We start from the raw sequence: 22,385 nt of genomic DNA, 5'->3' as shown, positions 1-22,385 counted from the left end.
ACAGAATCCGAAGCAGGCTCCAGGCTCTGAGCCGTCAGCACAGAGCCCGACGCGGGGGCTCGAACTCACAGACCGCGAGATCGTGACCTGAGCCGAAGTCGGCCGCTCAACCGACTGAGCCACCCAAGTGCCCTTCTCTGATTCCTTTATTCATTTGAAGGACATAAATACATTATAATTCTTCGAAGGGCCTGTGTTGCCATATGTTGTAACAGCTTCATAACTGACTTTTCAAAGAACTGTCAGCATGAGGTTTCCTTGTCCTGCTGTGCTCGGCACACCCAGCCATGAGACCTCTTTCCTGGCTGCGTGTTTTCCAGCCATCGGTCCAGGTGAGCCTTGCTGTCACATGACTGCTTGATTCCTTGTTAATAACAACACCGTCCCCTGAATCGTCTGCAGGTGACACAGGTAGGCTGGAGTCATTCTGGAACAGAATATATGGAGGGAGTTGCTGGGGACACCTCAAGCCCTCCGGGACCCAGAAAAGGAAAGAAGAAGAAACCCTAGGGGTGCCTGGGTGGTTCAGTCGGTTGAGCCTCTGACTCTTGATTTCGGCTCAGGTCATGATCTCACGGTTCATGAGTTCGAGCCCCGTGTCGGGCTCTGTGCTGACAGTGCAGAGCAGAGCCTACTTGGGATTCTCTGCGTGTCCCTCTCCCTCTCTGCCCCTCTCTCGCTCGCTCTCTCTTTCTTTCAAAATAAATGAATAAATTTAAAAAAAAAAAAGGGAAGAAGAAATCCTGAGTCTGGTACATAGTGTACTTGGGCTGGATGGGTGGATGGATAAATGCTGGCTGATGGATGGGCGGGCACGGAGGAGAGGACGGGGTGGGTGGCCGGCTGGAGGCGTCCGAGGTGGGCAGGTACAGGCTGGGCCGGTGGCACCCCCTTAAGCATAAGTGTCTACAGAATAAAAGACGAAACCGCTTATCCAGGCACAGTAAGGACTTCGTCACCCGACACCGGCCCCTATCTCCACCCCATCGTCTGCCATCTGTTCATCTTCTAGTCCCGCCAACTATTCTGGACCACTTCTCTGTCCAGAGAATGGGTATTCCCTGCCTCTACACTTTGCACGAGGTTATTTCCTCCCCCTGGGAATCCGCCGTTAGCCTGGAGCCCCCTTTCCCAGTCTCCCCCCAGCCCCACGCTGTGAAGCCGCCGGGTCAGAAGAGGCACCGGTGAGTATTTGTTGGACGGATGAGCAAGCTTTGTTAGGAAAAGCGCAGGAGACGCGAGGTGGGGTTGCCGGTGGTTTTCCCCAAGCCTTGCCCTGCCCGGCAGTGTCACCTGCTGATAGGTGACGTATGTGGCCCCAAATCCAGGCCGTTTGCAGACCCACTGTCTTCCCTAAAGCTAAAAGGGAAGCCAAGCACCTCATGAGAGGCTCCAGAGGAGCGTTTAACCTTCTAAATGACCCACCACCTCCCGCCAACAAAGAGCTTGTTTATAAACTACAGAGCCAGGCTGTGCCGAAATACTTCGCAGAATAAAACGGATTAGGGGTCCGTGCGCCCTTCCACGGGGCTGTGCCTGTGACCCGGAGGCTTGTTCCCGTCCTGCCCTTCCGAGCCAGGCCCAGCACGAGGAATGTTAATTCGGAAGATTACATTCCGGGTACCAACCCCCGCCGTTCAGCGCCCCGGCGCTTGGCAGACGTAAAAGACAGCACAAAACCCCACCTGGAGCGAGTCCCCTGGTCTCGGCGACCGTGTCAGGGTGGGAGACCGTGTGGTTCCAGAACGGAGCCGGGACACGAACGCGCTGCGCACACCCGTGGGGAAACTAGATACCCCCGCGCCTGATTTGTACGTAAAGGCGCTCGAGTCGCGGAAGAAACGGGGACGCCTGAGAACAGTGGTGTGGCTGGTGGCGACGTGGACGTTTTTGCCCTAAGTCTTCTCTCTATTGTATTTGAACGGTGAAGAGGAAGAAATCGGAAGACACCTGCCTGTGTTGTGGTTGGATGACACCCAGACTGGATGTCCCATGTCCCCCCGAAGCCCCTCCTGCACCTCCCTTCCCTCCTCTCTGGTCCTCAGAGCTGTGCGTCTCCAACTATAGCCTCCCTGGGGAGCCCCATAAACTGCAGGTCTGTGGCCCCTGCCCCCTGAGACCCTGACTCAGACCTGCGGTGAGGCAGGGACGGGATCTGCCTTTCTAAACCGCGCCTAAGGGGTACGGATGCTGCGGGGCCACGGAGCACAGCTTGGACGAAGGTCAGGGTTGCTCCTGTGCCCCCCAGGGCCACCAGCGGCTGGGAGCCAGGTAGTGGGGTGCTGGGAAATGTTGATCAGCTGCCGGGAATGGGGTGGGGGGGGGGGGAGAGGAGGGGAGGAAGTAAGACCTCAAGTGTAGCATTTGATAATCGCAGTGCAAACGCTCCCTCCAGGGCCGATTTCACACTGTGATGTCCCCACGTAAGGTCCCAGCAGGTGGCGGTGGCAGAGATGTGGGCAGCTGGCTCTCGTGCGTGAGCTGGCCCCAGCGGCCCCCCGTGCCCCTGGGCGCATGTGGGTGCCCGCGTGGGGCGGGAAGCTGAGTTTCAGGGCTTTGTCGTCTGTCGAACACATGAAGGTTCCAAGGTCGGCTCCCGAGGCTGGGTTCCGGCAGTGAGGCAGTGTGGTCAGCGAGTCCCTTGAGGAGCCACGTCGGGTGCCCGGGCTGGGGTTTCGGGACTCGGTGTCCTGGGAGACAGCAGCGTGCAAAGCGTTTCCGGCGGTCGGTGCTGTCACCCCCACTTAGAGGTGGGGGACAAGTCCAGAGAAGAAAAAGGGGCTCCTGGAGGTGTAGCTGGGGCTCAGGCCACTCCTGCGTCCGAGCCAGGGCTCTCTCTAGGCCCCCCACGTCGGGGTCTCATCTTCTGATCCGAGCAGGCCAGGAGTGACTGCAGTAGATGGGAGTCCCAGGCCTGGACTCGCCGTGACTCAGGCCACTTTACTTTCCCGCACGGTCTGCTGTGACGCTCAACCAAGGGGGGGGGGGGGGCCTGGCCCAGCACCTGCTGTCTGCAGTGTCCCCAGGGGAAGCCCTAGGGGCCATAAGTGGCTATCAGGCCACCCCCCTCTGCGCCTCTGCCCTCCCCCCAAATGTCTGGTGCCCTCCCTCTGCTGGGCGTACCCTGTACTCCTCATCCTCTCCAGAAGACCTCCTCCTCCCTCAGTTAAAAAGGACTCTAAAGCCATGTCTTACCGTGCACAGCACCGTGGGCTCAGACACGGCTCACCCCCGTCCCCCACGGTGGGGAGGAACAGCCAAGATACAATGTCCACCTGCCCGTGGAAAAGCCTCAAGCCCATCTACACGTTAGCATCACCCGGGAGCTGTGAAACACGCCGACGTCTGTCCCTCCCCAGATTCTGATTGAGCCGGTCTCATGTGTGGCCTGAACATTAGTTTTAAAGCTCCCCAGGGGATCCTACTGTGCATGGGGATGAGAACGGCCGTCGTCTATCCTGTTCCAAACAGGAAGGAGAATAGAGACGTACACGCTCAGCGATATAAACGTCCTAGGAATTTCAGTCCTTCAACAAGTATTGAGTATCTGCTGCAAGCCAGGGACAAAGGTGGTCATTGCCCTTAAGGGGGCGGCACCATGGAAATGGCCCTTCCACACGGGGGGCAGCAAGAGCTTCCGCGGACGGTTCTTTGGGAGGCTTCACTGAAATGACTCGAGGAAGGACTCATTGCCCGAGAGAACCCAGGAAGGCTCCCAGCCGTGGTGGCATTTCATCTAGGCCTTGATAGAGGAGTCCGAGCTCATCAGGTAGATTTAGGGACAAAAGCCTTCCAGGCAGAAGAAACCCCTGTGTGCCAAAGACACAGAAGGGTATGCATCCGAGGGGAATGGCTGGAAACTCTACGTGGCCCGGACGTATGGGGTGGGCGCCGGGGCAAAGGCGGGAGGGGAGAGGAGGAAGGCGAGGAAGGTTCCAGCATGAACCCAAACCAAAGAACCCTCCATAGCTTCGCTGGGAAGTTAGAACTTCCCTTGGGGAGCAGAACCAGGATCTCGGGTGGGGAGCGGTACCCTCAGAGCCATAGTTTACAGAGACGGGGCCAGGGGCCGGGGCCATGCTGGCACAGGGGGTGGGCAAGGAGGGGTGGGGGCAGACGAGCAAGTTTTAGACCAAGGCGTCAGGCAGGGTAAGGGTGGGGGCGGGGGTGGGTACTTTTCATTTTTCTTACTTGTGTCTTCCTTCTCCGTTTCCCAAAAGTTGACTGGTGCTGACTCCAAATAACAAACTTTTGGGGGAAAGTCAAGATGGAAGGGGTCAATGAGGAGGAGGAGAAGGCCTTGGGGTGGAGGGGCGCAGAGGATAGGACAGCGCTCCTCAAAGTGTGGTCCCCACGCCAGCAGCTTCAGCCTCCCCTGGGGATGTGTGGTCCGTGCCCCTTAAACTGAACACGTACACACCCCAAGAAGAAAAAAAAAATCAGGTTAAAAAGTCCTCGTGTGGTTTGGTAGAGACCAAGGTGTGTAAGTAGGAAGAGAGCATACGTCTGAGCAAACCTTCCCCTGAAAGTGGCTGCCTCTGATTGTTTGGGTCTTTGTTGGTCTCAAAGGCCAGAGCGAGATTCGCGGACATAAATGTCATACAGAGAGAGGATTTTCTCTTTGTCGTGAGCCTCTTGGAAGCGGCAAACAGATACGGCGCTGGCTGTGATAATTAGAAAAATAAGCAGCAACGTGTTCTAGAAGGACATACGCACGTGTGTGTGTTGGGGGGTGGGGGGTCCCAAATGTGATACGTGTTCATGGTAGAACATTTGGAAAATTAGAGAAATATACAAAGAAAGAAAATACAAAACCATCCCCAATTCCAGTACCCAACGTCATGCTGTTACTTTTTTTTTTTTTTTTTTTTTTTTGCTTAAAAAAAATTAAGAGCATGTTTTGTATGTAATTTAGTGTCTTGCTATTTTTCACTTCTGACCATCATTTCCAAAACCGTTCGATACTCTTTGAAGCTATGAACTTAAAACGGCTCCGTGCGGGTCCGTGGACATACAGAACAGCTTATGTACCCATTCTCCAGTGTGGAACTTCATCTCGCACAACTTGCAACCTGTATGTCTAGGTGGGAAATACATTTGCATCAGTGGTGCCTCGGGACCGTATGGCTCCTAGCACGAAGGGGGAGAGGGCCAGCTAGAGACCCTCCCCCATGTCCTCTGCTGGTTACAAATGTCTTGAGCCTGCTCTTGACCCCCCGGAGGGTGCACCAGAGGTCTTTCCGGGAAGTAAGTACTTTTTGTAGATATCAGCCAACTTGTCCTTGCGAATGGCCGCTGGGGCTGCCCGACGCGGTGAAACCCCCACCTCAGGGGGGTGGGCTTCCCTGGCGAGAGGGACAGGCGTCCACCCTGCTAGAAAGGGCTGCTCTGTCCCCCGGGGTGCCCTTCTCCTCTCAGGGTGCCCCTCTCCTCCCCCTGCCCGATTTTCCCTCGGATTCTGGGAGATGGGCATAAACTTCCCGCAGTTGGCCACTCTGTCAGGTCTAACTTCTCAGCTGCAGGTGGGGCTGAACGACCGTCGTGTTCCGTGGGGCGAATCTTTCAGGCTGGAACACTCAGACCTGTGTCTCCGGACCTCCAGACAGCCCACCGTTTTCGCCCCCTGGTGCATAGGACACGAGAGCTCACAAAACTTAATTTTTTTTTTTTTTTTTAACCTGGGACTAGTGGGGCCTTTCAGGAACGCAGCCAGGGAAGCGTCTGGTAGAATTTGTTACTGTTCCGGATACTGTCTTGGCAGCCTTCTGTCCTGCTTGGTTCTCCCTAGAGACACAGGAAGTGCTTGGGCTTGCCATCCGTGCCTCATCGCCTGTCCTTTCCACTTTCTCCTTTCTCCTTGAGCTACAGGGTAATTTCTAAAGGTTGTGGGGTTTTTTGTTGTTGTTGTTGGTTGGGTTTTTTTTGTTTTGTTTTTGCTTGGTTTTTGTTTGTTTTTGCTTATTGCCTCCATTGGCTTTAAATTCACCTGCTGTATGTTTTTCATCTTCAGACATTTCTTCTTCTTCTTAGATTATCCTTCATCATCGTCCAGTGCTGTTCCATAAACACAGGGTCCTCTTGGCTCTCCTAAGAGAAGGTACTAGAAATTTGCTAACACATTTCTTCTGTTTCTCATGGCAAATCAATTTCAGAGGAAGACAATTGCTCTGATGCCTTAGAGTGGCCCTTGTATTTTGATCTACGGTGTATTATCGTGGGTGCAAAGGCTTCCTTCTGAGGGCTCAGCCTTTTCTGAGGGAGGTGCAGGCCAATATAGACTTGCCCAAGGTCTATATTAATACAGCCACAAAATAAAGCGAGAGTTCAGAGGAATCTCGGATGAAATTTTAGCAACATGATGAACTGTACCAGGCCTGTCAACTCTCTCTGCTAATAGCTTCGCATATTGCCCACCCAAGTAGAACCACCATCAGAGGGGCGCCTGGGTGGCGCAGTGGGTTAAGCGTCCGACTTCAGCCAGGTCACGATCTCGCGGTCCGTGAGTTCGAGCCCCGCATCGGGCTCTGGGCTGATGGCTCAGAGCCTGGAGCCTGTTTCCGATTCTGTGTCTCCCTCTCTCTCTGCCCCTCCCCCGTTCATGCTCTGTCTCTCTCTGTCCCAAAAATAAATAAAAACGTGGAAAAAAAAAAAAAAAAAAAAAAAAAAGAACCACCATCAGAGAGCCACTTACCATCAAGCAGTCACTCAGCAAACACTTACTGACCCCCTACTCCATATCCGGCCCTGTTAGGGGCTGGAGACTCAACTGTGAGCCAGGCAGACCCCGTCTCTGTACTTGGAAGCTGTTTAGGCAAGTAGGGGTGGAGAGAGCGGTAGCCAGTGAGCAGGGACTGTGAGGGGGGCACCCCACTTACCTTTGGGTGACCTGCAAAGGTTTCTGGAGGAAGTGATGTGCGTGGAAGGTCTGGTGAGGCCTGAAGGATTCTGTCCTGCCTCCAACAAATATTCCCGGTGCTCTGCTCTCTGCCCAGCGCCGCTCGCTCTGTTCTGCACAGACCAGGGAGCAAGGACATCTGTGCTAAGGGGGGACAGACACCAACTAGTCAAAGTCACAGCAGAATTTCACGTGGGTAACTGCTCAGAAGGAAGGTCCAGCGGGGTGAGGGGTTGAAGGCTCACTGTGGCGTGGGGACTGTTGTCACTGAGGCAGACCGGGAAGGTCCCTCTGAGGAAGGCAGGTTGGGCAGAGAAATGAGAGAAGGGAGAGAGCGCTCCGGGCTGAGGGAACAGCCAGGGCGGGCGTGCAGAGGCCGGCCCCACAGGAAGGGCCCCGTGGCTGCAGTGGCGTGAGGGAGGCCACCAGCCCTGTGCCGCAGAGGCCAGGGGCGGGAGTGCGGGTGTTATTCTAGGTGTGAGGAGAAGCCAAAGACGGTTTGCCCACGTGGGAGGGCAGGGGGCTTCTCTGACAATAAGCTGTCGCGGGCAGCCGTAGAGCGGATGCGAGAAAACCACCAAGAGGATTGCGGCCGAGACATCCTGGCGGGTGCTGGGGAGTTGGCCGCGAGCAAGAGTTCTCCAGGCTCAGAACTGTCTTTATATCCTCGGAATATGTGTCCTCAGTGACTGTAAACATCCACCTCACCCAGAGTAATGCAGACGCACACGGGGCCGGGCCACCCGCTTGTCGTGACCCATCTCGGCTCAACAGGCCACCCTAGAACTTAAGGACTTAGAAGGAAGGATGGAATTAGAAAGCCGCCGAGCCGCAACCAACAACGTGGGACTGTTGTTCCCGGCAAGATTCCAGCGAAATCTAGAGGGCACAGGTCTGGTGGGCAATAGGATGGCTACCTCATCTCAGAATATCTCCCGGCAAGACACAGAATCGTTTCTAAGGGGCACACAGGAACTTTCCCCAGAGATACCTGGCAGACCCCACCTTGGCCAAGTGAGCAAAGTTAACCTGGCCGGGAATGGGGCGAAGCAGCATCACGTGCCTCTGGACAAAGACCCAGATCGCTTCAGGGTTCCTGCCAAAACCCAAAGCGAGGGACGTTCCACAGAATAACTGACTAGTACCGTCCAACAAGTCAGGGTCATGAGAGACAAAGCCTGGGAGGCCATCCCGTCGAAGCTGACAGACGAGATGTGACCTTAGGTGCCATGCACGATGGTGAGACCGGAGGGAGGGCAGGGGTGGGATCGTTGGTCAAATTCCAATAGGGGTGGGGGGAGTAGTGGCTGAAACAGTGAATTCTTTCTCACAGTTTTGTGGGTGCCTGGGAAGTTCTCTGCCGGCTTCATCAGGCTCGGCTCTCATGGTGGCATCCACTGGTGGCTGGAAAGCCCTCACACGTGCGCGCTTGGTGCTGAGTTGGATGGGCCCTCGGTTCTCCTCCAGTGGGGCTTTTCGTCCCTGGGTCCCCTGGACCGGCTTCCAAACGTGTCAGCCTCAGGGCACGCACTCCAAGAGGTGGTGGTGAGACTGTAGGGCGTCCTGAGGCCCAGGCTCTGGAACCATCATGGCGTCCTTTCCCCCACATCCTGTTGGACAGAGCTGGTCCCAAGAGCAGCCCAGATTCACGGGCGGGGGAGACAGGAATCCGTTCACAGGAGCAGCTTCAGGGAATGTGCGGCCATATTGAATCTCTCACAACGCGCCCCATCCAGACACACGGGAGTGAAGGCCTTTGCCTCTCCCTAATGATAGGGTCTCCTCATGCTAAGGCAGTGTCAGAGGTTTTATTTTATAATTTAATTTAATTTAATTTAATTTAATCTAATTTAATTTAGTAAGCTTCACACCCAGTGCAGAGCCCAACACAGGGCTTGAACTCACAACCCTGAGATCAAGAGTCGGACGCTTAACCGACCGAGCCACCCACGTGCCCCTCAGAGGTCTTACATCAAAGGAGCATGGGGAGCACTCCAGTGGGAAGAGAGTTGGTTAGTGGGCTCGTTTTCAAACTGATCACAAAACTGATTTTTCTCTTAGTGAGATATATTTACGTGCGGAAAAATACACTTTTGTTGGTGTAGTTTTATGAATTTTGATGAATGTATGGTTGTATTCCCACCACCAAGTAACACCCCTTACTGTCAGCTCTCCCATTCCCAATGGCCCGCGGCCACAGGTGTGTTTTCTGTCCCCACAGGCTTGCCTTTCCCAGAATGTCACATAAATGGAGTCGTACAGCCTGTAGCCTTTTTTTCTTTTTTAACATTTATTTATTTTTGAGACAGAGACAGAGCATGAACGGGGGAGGGTCAGAGAGAGGGAGACACAGAATCCGAAACAGGCTCCAGGCTCTGAGCCGTCAGCACAGAGCCCGACGCGGGGCTCGAACTCACGGACCGCGAGATCATGACCTGAGCCGAAGTCGGCCGCTTAACCGACTGAGCCACCCAGGCGCCCCAGTCTGTAGCCTTTTGAATCTGGCATCTTTAACTCGGCATCATGCTTCTCAGAGTCTCCGATGTTGTTGCGGGAATTAGTAGTCTGTCCCAGAATTTACTTATCCACTGGCCCGCTGGATGCCAATTAAGTTGTTTCCAGTTTCCGACGACTCTGAAGGGAGCTGCTGTAAACATTCACATACAGGTTTTTGTGTGAGCGTACGTTGTGATTTTTCTAGAATAAACACGCTGGAGTCAACTCGCTGAGCTGTAGGGTCGGTGAGTGAGTGCTTAGCCTCACAAGAAACTGCCAAACCGCTTCCCAGAGTGTCTACACCATTTTGCATTCCACTAGCGATGCGCGGGTGGGTTCCCCCCGGGGCCTCGCCAGCACTTTGTGCTTTCAGCCTTTCTTACTTTAGCCGTTTCATCCCAAGAGGTATGTGGTGGCGTCTCATTTGGTTGACATTTGCTTGTTTTCAGAATACAAGCTGATGTTGAGCATCTTCTCGTGGGCTAATTTGCCACGAGTGTATTTTTTTGTACCTTTTTTGAACGGGTTTCTTTTTTTCTTTTTCATCATTGTTGAGTTTTGAGAGTCCTTTATAAATTCTAGGCACCACATCTTTTCCAGACACGTGTTTTGCAGAAGTCCCCCCCAGCCTTTTAGCTTGCCTTTTTCACTTTCTTAACCGCGCCTTTCACGGAACACAGTTTTCAAATGAGATCTAACTCATCAATACTTTTCTTTCATAGACAGTGCTTTCGACGTGGGATCCAAGAGATCTTTGCCTCGCCTTACGGTCACAGGGATGTTCTCCTGGGCTATCTTCTAGAAGCTTTATAGTTTTGAGCTGTGCACATAGGTCTGTGATCCATTTTGAGATTTGGGGGAGCAGGTATAAAATGGGAGATGGGGGTGGAGATTCGTTTTTTTCTGCGTGTGGATGTTCAGTTGTTCTGACATCACTCGTTAAGAAAATAGTGGCTGAGCAAATTCGCTGGGATCGTGCGTTTGGATACTCGGAGGATGGATAATGGAAATGACCGATGGGCAGGCCTCAAGAGCCCCCATGCTACCACCTGGGCACGGGCCTTGGATTCCCAGCTTCCCGTGGGCACTGGGCCATCAGCCCGGCCCTATCAAAGACCTTGCCAGGCCTCCTGTGGTTACTGTTTAACACCTTGGGGGAAAATGAGCTTTTTCTTAGAACCACTGAGGGTTTGAATGTTGCTGGGTTTGTAGGTGGCAGCCCCCTTCCAGTCCAAGAGCAGCCGGCCTCTTGGACTCTCTGCTGCTGAGAGGCACCTGGTAAGATGTCCAAACACGTTTCCCTGGGGCAGGTAGGGGGCGGGGCCTGGCAGAGTCATCAGAACAGAGTCCAGAAGTGAGAGGGTAGCGCTTCTCGGAGGCCCCCATGTGAGCAGGGAGGACGAGGCCGGGAATGTGAGGCCCAGTGGTCCCACGCGCACGGCCGTGGCTTTCTCTCCACGGTGGGAGCTGACTCTGCCTGATCTCTGCGTGGCCCTGGTGCCAGCCACTCTCCTTCTGGGATCTCTGTCCCGAGGAGAGAACCGAACACGTGGACCAAGCTTGGTCCCACTGCTCTGTTGAGGATGGCAGGGACCCGGGGCACCTGGGTGGCTCAGTCGGTTAAGCGACCGATTTCAGCTCAGGTCATGATCTCACGGTTCCTGAGTTCAAGCCCCGCGTCGGGCTCTGTGCTGACAGCTCGGAGCCTGGAGCCTGCTTCGGATTCTGTGTCTCCCTCTCTCTCTGGTCTTTCCCCGCTCATGCTCTGTCTCTCTCTCTCCTTCAAAAATAAATAAAAACATTTAAAACAAATTTTTTTTACATGATAGCAGGGACCTAGCTACAGCCCAGTGTCCGAGGACCAATGAAATGAATCTGGGTGTGTTTTCCAAGTGGGATGACGTACAGCTACACGAGGGTGACACAAATGGTCGTGTTGTGGTCGGGGGAGGAAAGCAGGCTCTGGGGCAACACGTAAGCACGATGGAGGCATTTTCGTAAATATTCGATGTTCACAGAAGCATACGTATTTCATTCTTTACCTGAACACTTTTGGAACCAGTTCCTTCTGTAACCTGCCCTTAATCCCTGCAGCTGTAATGTCAGGGTTTTATTTTAATCAGGAGTCCTGCCCTCTTCTCCTCTGGGACCTTTTCCCGGGTTCTCTGCCAAGTTGCTGGGAGCAGGGGGGAGGGATGAGCAGGACTTCAGGGAAGGAGGGGCGGGGCTCACAGGAGAAGCTTTGGGCAGGGCTGTGCAGGGCAGGGGTGTGGGGAGCCCCCAGCAGGCTGCCCATCTCTGTCCAGGTGCCAGCAGTGGGGAGGGCTTCCATAGTCCATCCACACCCCCTGGCTCCGTACTATCACCACAGGCTCTTATCTGCAGACGGCCCCGAGGAACTGGTGGGTTTTAAATTTGCGTTAGCCATAGTACTCTTTATTAAAACAAAATGTTAAGCTGAGGGCCACTGTATAAAACAGATACACATACAATGGAGGTGCTCTGTAAAAGGAGATGGTGGCCTAGGCTCTGTCTGTTGAGGACCGCTTGTCTCCCCATACACAGACACCAAGCCCCTGCCTCTGCCATTGGTTACTACCACAGAAGATGGAATAGGGTTTCTGGCAGAGGGGCTGGGGCAGCTGAGGCATTGAGGGAGGCACTCAAGGGGCTTGGGACAATGGCAGTTTACCACCCAGGATGGAAGTATTTAAACTTTTTAACTGGCAAGTCTGCATGTTATCACAGATAGATGGATGAACGGCTGGATGGAGAAAGAGAAAGATAGAAAGGATAGAAGGATGGATGGATGGACGGATGGGTGGATGGGTGGGTAGATGGATGGATGGATGGATGGTTGGATGGTGAATGGATGGATGGATGGTTGGATGGTGGGTGGATGGTTGAATGGGCGGGTGGGTGGATGGATGGTTGGGTGGTGGATGGATGCTTGGATGGGTGGATGGATGGATGGGTGGTTGGGTGGATGGATGGGTGGGTGGGTGGGTGGATGGGTGAATGGGTAGGTAGATGGGTGGGTAAGTGGATGGGTGGATGGATACGTGGATAGCTGGATGGATGGATGGATGGATGGTGGGTGGGTGGTTGAATGGGTGCATGGGTAGGTGGATAGATGGAGGGGTGGGTGGATGGATGGATGCTTGGGTGGGTGGGTGGGTGGATGAATGGATGGGTGGGTGGATGGATGGGTGAATGGGTGGATGTATAGGTGGGTGGATGGATGCTTGGATGGGTGGATGGTTGGATGGGTGGTGGATGGATGGATGGATGGTTGGTTGGATGGGTGGGTGGCTGGGTGGATGACGGATGGATGGATGGTGGCTGGGTGGTTGAATGGGTGGGTGAATGGATGGATGGTTGGTTAGATGGATGGATGGGTGGCTGGGTGGCTGGATGGATGGATGGTTGGATGGTGGGTGGATGGGTGGGTGGATGGATGGATGCTTGGATGGGTGGCTGAATGGATGGATGCTTGGATGGATGGCTGCTTGGATGGGTGGCTGAATGGATGGATGCTTGGATGGATGGATGGATGGTGGGTGGATGGATGGATGGTTGGATGGTGGGTGGGTGGTTGAATGGGTGCGTGGGTAGGTGGATAGATGGACGGGTGGGTGGGTGGGAGGATGGATGGATGGGTGGGTGGATGGATGGATGGTTGGTTAGATGGATGGATGGGTGGCTGGGTGGCTGGATGGATGGATGCTTGGATGGGTGGCTGAATGGATGGATGCTTGGATGGATGGATGCTTGGATGGGTGGCTGAATGGATGGATGCTTGGATGGATGGATGGATGGATGGTGGGTGGATGGATGGATGGTTGGATGGTGGGTGGGTGGTTGAATGGGTGCGTGGGTAGGTGGATAGATGGACGGGTGGGTGGGTGGGAGGATGGATGGATGGGTGGGTGGATGGATGGGTGAATGGGTGGATGCATGGGTGGGTGGGTGGATGGTTGGATGGGTGGGTGGATGGGTGGCTGGGTGGATGGATGGATGGATGGTTGGTTGGATGGATGAGTGGCTGGGTGGATGGATGGATGGTTGGATGGTGGGTGGGTGGTTGAATGGGTGCGTGGGTAGGTGGATAGATGGACGGGTGGGTGGGTGGGAGGATGGATGGATGGGTGGGTGGATGGATGGGTGAATGGGTGGATGCATGGGTGGGTGGGTGGATGGTTGGATGGGTGGGTGGATGGATGGATGGGTGGATGGATGGATGGATGGTTGGTTGGATGGATGAGTGGCTGGGTGGATGCATGGATGGTTGGATGGTGGGTGGGTGGTTGAATGGGTGCGTGGGTGGGTGGATGGATGGATGGTTGGTTGGCTGGATGGATGGGTGGATCGATGGATGGATGGTTGGATGGTGGGTGGATGGGTGGGTGGATGGATGGATGCTTGGATGGGTGGCTGAATGGATGCTTGGATGGGTGGATGGATGAATAGAAGAAAATGGATACATGACGTACGAGCGAGGGGAATGAAAGAACAGTGGGTTGTGGAAAAGGTGGGAGAGAGTGAGGGCAGAAGGATGGAGGATGAGCGGAGACGTGGGAGGATGAGTGCGTGGAAAGGTAGAAAGAGGAATGGACAAGTGGAAAGACGGAAGGAAGGAAGGGAGGGTGGATGTGCATGGAGGTCACGTGGGCTCCAGAGTTAAACTCATCGGTGATGGCCTGGTCTTGGCTCTGGACACCCGCAGGTAGTTTCCTGGTGCCCTACATCATCATGCTTGTTGTAGAGGGCATGCCGCTCCTGTACCTGGAGCTGGCAGTGGGCCAGCGCATGCGGCAGGGCAGCATCGGTGCCTGGAGGACCATCAGCCCCTACCTTGGTGGTGTTGGTAAGTGGGCACTCTCCTGGATCCTGGACAGCAGGGGGGTGTGGGTGGGAGCCCGTTGGCTGGCAGGGCAGCCGGAGCAAGGGGTGAGCTCAAGGCCCAAGAGAGAGCCCCGGAGGGGGTGCCGCGGGATGTCGGCCGACGGGGGCTGGATCCCTTACCCGCAGGTCGGTGAAGAAGTGGGGGAGGCACACCCTCTGGGGGGCCGATACCACACTGCTTCTCTTCCGTGAGCCTCAGCTGGCTCTTCTGTAAAAGGAAATAGCTGCCCAGCCAAGGAGCTGCAACTCAGTCTCCCAGCAGCTACCGCTCTGGGAGCTCTAACTGCTCCTTGCTAATGATTAATAATGGCTCCTTCTCGTGAGCGCCTACTACGTGCCGGGTGTCAGCCTGTATGATACCTGCACACGAGCTCGTGTTATCTTTGTTGCACCACCGAGGGCCCGTGCGGGGAAGCAGAGGGGTACATGGGTGGCGCGCTGGGCGCGCTGTGCCTCCTGTGTCCCCTGAGTTCCTCCGAGCTGGTGCGTCCCCGGCGCCTCTCGGCGATGGTTAGTTAACCCGCCCTGCACAACCCTCACGTTCCAGGGCTGCCTGTGGGCGGGAGGAACTTTGGCCAGCCCTTGGCCACAGTCTCTTCTGCTCAGCCCTCCCGCCTCCAGCCAGGTAGGCAGGGAAGCAGAGCGGTGTTTCAGGAGCAAGGAGGGTGTATGCTTGGCGTGGCATGTAGTCTCGGAGGCAGAAGTGTGTCCGTGGCCTCGGGCATCATCTCTGAACCCGAACTGCCTCCTCATCGCGAAGGGCTGTTACTTTTTAACAAGGAGGTGTGTGGTTTTACGATCCGCCCGAGTAATCAATCACAGAGGGCTTCTCAGAGGTGGCATTTGCTGCCTAATAGGAAAGATACCGGATGTGTGTGCCAAGCAGGGGCGCTGGTGAATGTTTAACGGCCAGCTCTCGGGGTGGGGGGGGGGGGGGAGGGGAGGCCTGTTTGCGGCATTCCCTGATACCCGTGGTGTAAAGACTTCCACCACGGCCAATTTCAGACGGCCAACGAGATGTCCCTGAGGGTGGGGGTGGGCGGAGATGCGCACCGTGGCTCTGGGTTGGCGGGAGGGGGGGGGGGGCCGGTGTGGGCTCCAGGCCCCTCCACTCCAGACACCCCTCCACGTACCCCCGTCCCTGGCCACCGCGAGGCAGGGTTTGGCACAAGTGACTCAGCATCAGGGAAGCCAAGGGGGGAGCACCTGTGACGTCTAGCATCAGGGTGGCACTTGTCAATGACAGCCTGCCTCTCATGCTAAGTTTGCTTTTCTAATGCTTTTTTATTATGTATTTTTGAGAGAGAGAGAGAGGGAGAGAGAGAGAGAGAAACAGAGACAGAGGGCGAGCCGGGGAGGGGCAGAGAGAGAGGCGGACGCGGGAGTCCTCAGCGCGCATCTGCCCCCTCCCAGGCCTCGCCAGCGTGGTGGTGTCTTTCTTCCTCTCCATGTACTACAATATCATCAACGCCTGGGCCTTCTGGTACCTCTTCCACTCCTTCCAGGTGAGCGAGCCCGTGCCAGAGCGGGCGCGGGGAGCGGGGCAGGGGGAGGAGAGCAAGGCCACGCCCCGAGGCGGGGGGGTGGGGGGGGACAGGGGTGAGGGTGGGGGGGCGGCGGCCTCAGGGGCTGGGGGAAGCCGAGCGCCCCTCCCGAGCCAGGCATCCACGGGACCCTGCCATTGTGTGTGTGTGCGCGCGTGTGTGCGCGTTTCTGGGGAGCGGGTTTCTGGCTTGCGTCACGTTCTGAAAGATGTGACCCCCCCCCCTAAAGTATGAAGCACCACCAGATGCTCCAGGGGAGAATGTGTGGATGGAGAGAGCCACCAACCCAGTAAGAGCAGGAGGACTTCCCCTGCCACGCCCCTCACCCCCACTCATGCCCCCTGCCCCTCCTCCTCCCCCTTCCAGCTCTGGTCGCTTGTCCTCCCAGCCTCCTGGCTCCAGGCGGAGCCCCCACATTTCCCTGCAGACCAAAGTTCTTCTAGAACGACCGTCGGCACCCCTGTAACACAGCAGGGGCTGCTCCCAAAGATGAACACTTGAAACCTGTATTTCTGATTTATGGCCATAGCCGACGCTCATGGCAGAAAATGGGAAGGGGCCGAACATCGTAGAGAAGCGAGAACCCTAACTCCTCACTGAGAGGTGCTCTTTGTATCCGAGCCGAGAGGAGTCTTCCCTTCTGCCGCCCGTGCTCACGGCTCTTCCTCGGCACCTGCCTTTCACTCTCGGGGACCCCCTCCCCGCTGCCCCCGGCTTGCCTTCCAGCAGCCTCCTCTGTCTCGGACAGAAGCTCCCCGGGCAGACGCCACGCCCTTTGCCACTGAACCCGGCCTTTGCAGGACAGACACTGTCCCCAGGGTCCAAAAGCAAGGCAGGGCCGACCAGGGACTGTGGATTAACCCCAACTTGTGGGGCCACGCTCTGGAGCACTTGGGCACAGCCGTGAGCCTTTGGCGCCCCAAGGAATGCCCGGGTGAATGACTTCAGTAATCAGAACGTGGCATCTACACTCGGAAGATGCTACATCCACGCCCCACTCTGGCCACCCGGTCAACCCTATCCGGGTCGCCCCATGGGGCAATGCCTCGTGTGCATCCCTGACAGGAAGGGCTCTGTGCTCTGAGCTTAATTGCAGCCCCCATCTTCTCCCTGACTCCATGAAGACTGGCCACAGCCCTGCCTCTCCTCTACCTTCTGGGTGGAAACAGCAGCTCCTCTGACTCTCCCCCCCTGGTGGCCACTCCTCCTCCTCTGTGCAGAGCTATCATGTACAGTTGGGCGGGTGGTGCACTGCACAATGGAACTCCAACTGAAGAGTTGCCATATGCATTGCCAGCATTATGCCTCTGTATACTTATAGAAACAGTTTTCCAAAGGTAGAAGCAACATGTCCTGTTCTAACAAAATCGGGAATATTTGACCATCTTCCCAAGGTGAAAATAAGGTTGTCTCAAGAAATGAGACACGTTTTCCTAAGTCTCAGAAGTGCAAGGACCAGCAACTCCTGAAAATCACTCGACTCTCCATTCGGTCTGTCCTTCCCAGGCCCCGTGGACTTCTCCTTTAGTTTCCCCACTCTGGAGCCCTCCTCCGTGGTCACGTAATGATAGTACCCAAAGCAGCGGTCGCTCCCTCAAAGCCAGCTCAGGGCCCTGCACAGTTGCAAGCCCTTTAGAGGTAATCACCCAGGAACCGTCACCACAGCCCTGCGATGTGGGGTGCCCCGCATCAGCGGAGGGGAACTGAGTAGCTGTGAGACTGGACGCCAGCAGCCTGGCCTCAGGGGCTGAAGCCTGTCCATCCCCCTACCAGGCTTCCCAGCCTCCTATCTAGGACCTTGCCCACAAGGAGCACCGGGGGCTGTTAGAAAACCAGATACAAAATGCGAGCCTGACCCACTGATTCCGAGGAGGGGAGGCTGGCTGCTGGGAAATGGTCAGTTTCGTAAGTCCTTGCACTCGCTTAAATTCCTCCCCCTGGGGGAGCTTTCAAAACTCCGAGGCCCAGGCCCCACCCAGACCGATGCAGTCAGAGTCACTGGGGGTGCAGCCTGGGCACCGTATTTTTTTTTAAAGCCTCCCTTCTCCCCGGGATTCAGTCATGTAGCCGAGGCTGGGAACCAGGCCAGCCCAGGCTGGCTCAGCAGTGGTCCAGTGGACGGACCAGTGGCCCAAGGGGCTGTGGGCTGGGTAGCTCCACCAGACTCCAAGCCCACGAGGGACCCTCCCACCTGCCTGGGGCATGGCGCTGGTTTGCCACCGAGCATCTCAGTTGGCTCTACATGGCCATTCTCTCCATGAGTCTTTGTTGCCCAGCGGTATGGCCAAAGGTCTTTACACATCAGCTGGTTTCCAGGAGCGTGGCAATGAGGGCTATGAGGCCCCAGGAAGCCCGGGCTGGGAAGGGGCACTGCGTCACGTCACTGCATTCTGTCACAGGCCAGCCCAGGTTCACGGGGAGGGGCCGTAAATGCCGCTTTCCATGGAAGGAACTGCTGGGGACCATCGTCAGAACTATTCTGGTCAAAGCTAGAAACTGACTCGAATTTCAACAGGCCAGGGGTCCACCCCCGACCCCTGCACAGGTCCCGAGCATTTTCCAGGTGGACAAAGCTGGGCTCCAGCTGCTCATCGGTAGAGTGGCCCTGGCCCATGAGGGAGGCTGAACCTCACCCCTGCCTGACTTCTAAACCCAGCATCTGTCCTGGGAGAAGCAAGTCCCCACCGCCTGTTAGTGAGGGAAGGACCTGAGTCTCATTCAAGCCAGGACTTGCTAGGAATGTGTGAAAATAAGCCAAGTCCACCCAAATGAGAACAGACTGAAGCAATTTATCCAGAGCTTGCGATCGTTGCCTTCGGCCGAGACCCCAGGGCAGGCAGAGGAATGGGGAAGGTGTATCAGTGGGAAAAAAGGCACGGCTTCCGGTGTGCCCGGACTGGGGTAGGGGGGTGCTATCTGTGTGGTGAGGGGAGCAGATTGGGCTTTCTCCGGTTGGTCTGGGGTCGGGGAGCACATGAGTTAGGGACACTGGCTGTCACTGCCCAGGTCCTGCCCACCCCACTCCAGGCCACTCCCTGCAAGATGCTGTGGCTGGAGTCCGTGGGCTCATTGCTGCAGAGGTTGTGGGTTCTATTCTCGTAGACGGTCTGGCCGTCGTCTGTTTGGGCCAGTGTCTCGGACCCACGGCAGAGCCAGGCGATCCTCAACAAACTCCTGTGGGGTTGCACGGTGCGCGAAGCCCTCTCCCGGCCTCTCTCCTCCCCCCAAGCCCGTCTGTGTCCCTGACCGGCCCTCCTGGTCCCTGTCTGCCTTCGGATGCTTCTGTCCTTTGGGGACCAGGCACCCTTCCCGTCAGGCCCATCCCCGTCCTTCCCCGCTCTGCCCTTCGGCCCCAGCCCTCACCTGGCCGTGTGCTTGTTCTGATCCCCAAGGATCCCCTGCCGTGGTCCGTGTGCCCGCTGAACGGCAACCGCACAGGCTACGACGAGGAGTGCGAGAAGGCGTCCTCGACGCAGTACTTCTGGTACCGGAAGACCCTCAACATCTCGCCGTCCATCCAGGACAGCGGGGGCGTGCAGTGGGAGCAGGGGCTCTGCCTCCTCCTGGCCTGGCTCGTGGTGTACCTCTGCATCCTGCGGGGCACCGAGTCCACCGGCAAGGTGGGTCCGCACAGCGCCCCCCGCCCGGGACCTGGGCGGTGCTCGTGAGGGCGCAGAAGCTGTGCTGGGGGGGAGGGGGGGGGGAGGGCAGCGGCGAGTTCACCAGCACGAATCCCCTGCGAGGCGACCGTGAACGTGGCCGGAGGTGCTTGAAGTTGCGGTCTTGAAGTGGGGGCGTTCCCAGTCCCTACACGGATGAGCATGTCTGTGCCAGGCAGCTGTCCCCAAAGCCACACCACCCGAGCGGCACCGAGCACCTCGACAGTGAGTCTTCCCTTCTTTAAAAGCCTTAAGTGACTGCGCACGTCCCCCAGACACCCTGGCCGCTGGCTCTCAAACTGGACGGCACATCCGGGTCACCTGGAGAGCTTCTAGAACTCTGATATCTCAGGTCCTCCCCCAAGAGGCCCTGGAGTGATCAGGGCAGGGAGGGACTTGAGCCTTGGGATGTTAAAAGCTTCCCCCGGGAGGGTTCTAATCTGCAGCTGAGTCGGAGAACCTTTGCTCTGAGCTGCTTGTCAGGCCTGATTTCCAAACCTCTCCTTGGTGCACCCCCAGCTTTATACTCCTTCCGGGGGCGCGGGAGGGGGCTGAGATGCTCTTGAACTCTAATCTGCCCCAGGTGGAAAGTTTTTCCGGCAGTGTTTCCAGCACCTGCCATCTTTCTCAAGCTGCAGCAGGCAGGCGCCCTGGACCCCCGGTGACACCCGCCTCATACCCATTCACTCCTAGCCGGTCCCCTGCGGGCTGGGCGTGCGCCTTGCCTCAGTCTTGCAAAAGCCCTTCGGAGTGGATTTCATTATCCCACTCACCCGAGGTGTGGAGGGACAAAGGAGCCTGCCCCGGGGCACCAACCAGTGAGGGCAGAGCTGGGACACACCCAGCTTTGTCCCAAAGACTCCCCATCCTCTTGTCCGGTGAATCGCCTCCTGTTTGCTCTCTCCATACCTTTGGTGACTTGATCCATCCCAACTTTTCCCTTCAGAAGTTCCTAAGAGGCCACCTGCCCTCACCGTCTTGACCGCCTGCGTCGCCTCCTCCAGCCCCACCGTGTTTCCCTTGAGGCAGCAGGACCAGAATGACCCATAGTATCTTAGGCACCCTGCAACGAGCCCAGTACTGTGCCTGGCGTCTTCTGTTGGTCTCCAAGACTCCGTGACGGCCAGCATCGTAGCCCCAACAGCGCCCCGTCCCACGGCCAAGCTAAAAGACTAGTGAACCTTCTCTGGAAGAACTTAGAGCCCGCAGCTAGTCACTCTGTCCCATCTCGAAGCTTGGCTAGTATTTTATGCTCATAAAAACATGGGTTTTGCAATTTGTCTCCGCCAGATGATTATGAGCGCGATACAGAAGATCCGAGGGCAGTATCTGTCAACTCTTTTCCAGATCATTTATACGTGTGCCGTATGAGGTCATGCCATGCCATGAACACTTACTTATTCCATTGCCTCTGCTCAAGCCACACCCCGTCTCCATGACAGAGCGCCCCCACAGCTTTATTTATGGGGATTAATTCTGTTAAAAACGGTGTACCATTTCCTGGCCTCTTCTCTTGGAATCTCCTTTTTTTCCCCTCCAATGAATTGTTGCAGACTGGTCAGAAATGGTTTCTCCCAGTGGTGTAGGCTGGGCCACATGCCCAGCTTCCCTGATGAGGGAGGAGGGAGCCCGGAGAGCCCCTCCCCCTCCCCAGGACACTTGTTTACCTGAGGGAAGGAGGGAAGTTCCAGGGACCTGCCTTCCGTGTCCTCAAAGTGTCCCCTGGCTGTGGACATCGGTCGCCCCTCCTCTCTCGCCCTTGACGTCCTTCAGCGCGTTGGCCGATGCCCTCGCCCTCATCTGTCTCCGCCCCATACCCGTCATCCAAGCTGGGTTGATGACTTCTCAAGTCACGGTGACCTCAGTGAGGGACCAGTGATAAAAGACACACCCCACCTCTGCTTGCCGTCCCCTGGGGTGAGGGGGCACAAACTGTTCCTCTGGTGGCCTCGGGAGTGGCCGGGAAGGTGGCGCCAATGCCTCAGCGGGAGGGGAGGGCCCAGTACGATCCGGGCCCATCTGGACATGGGCCCCCAGGCACATTTCTCACCGGAGGACCCACACCTTAAGCAAAAACCGCCTTCGCAAGATCCTTTTTGCGAAGTACTTCTGGGCTTTAAGTAAAGGGGCCCTGGGGCGCATACACAGTCGATAGGGAGGAAAAGTGCCAGTTCCCGGACGGGCATCCGGGCACCGGCAGATCCCTGTTCGAAGCCGTGTAAGAGTCAGCAGGCCCAGAGCGTGAGGCGGTCGCCCAAACCACCACGAACACCACCGGACTCGTGATATGTGTCGTGTCCGCAGGAACACGATTTGGTCGACCAGAAATGCCATTCATGTCCAGCGTTAAACCCCGCGACAGCGAAGCCGCTCATAAAATATCAGCTCATCGAGTTTGTGTCATATTCCTGATGGGGACACGCTCCCCACGCCCACGTCATCACGTTTCCCTTACAAGCTCCTCTCAGGGCCAAGTTTCTCTCGGGGCTCCATTCTGGAGAGACGTGCCTTGCTCCCAGCCCCAGGGTTTTTTGGGGGTTTCTCTTGGTTTTGTTTTTTCTTTTAAAGACAATGTAAAGCAGGGCGCCTCAGTCCGTTAAGCGTCTGACTTAGGTCGGCTTAGGTCATGATCTCCCGGTTCATGAGTTCGAGCCCCGGGGAGAGCTCTGTGCTGACTGTGGAGCCTGCTTGGGACTCTCTCTCTGTCTCTCTGTCTCTCTCTCTGCCCCTCCCCCTGCTCTCTCTCAAAATAAATAAATAAACTTAAAAAAAAAAACATTTTTTTAATGTTAATGTGCTAGGTATATTTTTGTGGGCTGCCTCAAATCCTTTCTTTCCTGTTTTAACTTTTTATGTTTATTTGGAGAGAGAGAGAGAATGAGTGGG

At 56.2% G+C, this 22,385-nt stretch overlaps 1 protein-coding gene across 1 annotated transcript in view; it reads left to right on the top strand.

The window, feature by feature from the left end:
• SLC6A20 (solute carrier family 6 member 20) overlaps window positions 1–22,385 on the top strand; it is a 37,874-nt gene that overhangs the window by 2,385 nt on the left and 13,104 nt on the right. Inside the window, exons 2-4 of the mRNA XM_045492617.1 lie at window positions 14,118–14,258; window positions 15,710–15,801; window positions 19,233–19,460. Of these exons, the coding sequence (XP_045348573.1) occupies window positions 14,118–14,258; window positions 15,710–15,801; window positions 19,233–19,460 (461 nt within the window). The remainder of the gene's footprint in view (window positions 1–14,117; window positions 14,259–15,709; window positions 15,802–19,232; window positions 19,461–22,385) is intronic.

The sequence above is a fragment of the Leopardus geoffroyi genome, chromosome A2, assembly GCF_018350155.1.
Source record: "Leopardus geoffroyi isolate Oge1 chromosome A2, O.geoffroyi_Oge1_pat1.0, whole genome shotgun sequence".
Lineage (NCBI taxonomy): Eukaryota > Metazoa > Chordata > Mammalia > Carnivora > Felidae > Leopardus > Leopardus geoffroyi.
The sequence above is the reverse complement of the archived record's forward strand: the minus strand, read 5'-3'. Positions and strand labels throughout refer to the sequence as shown.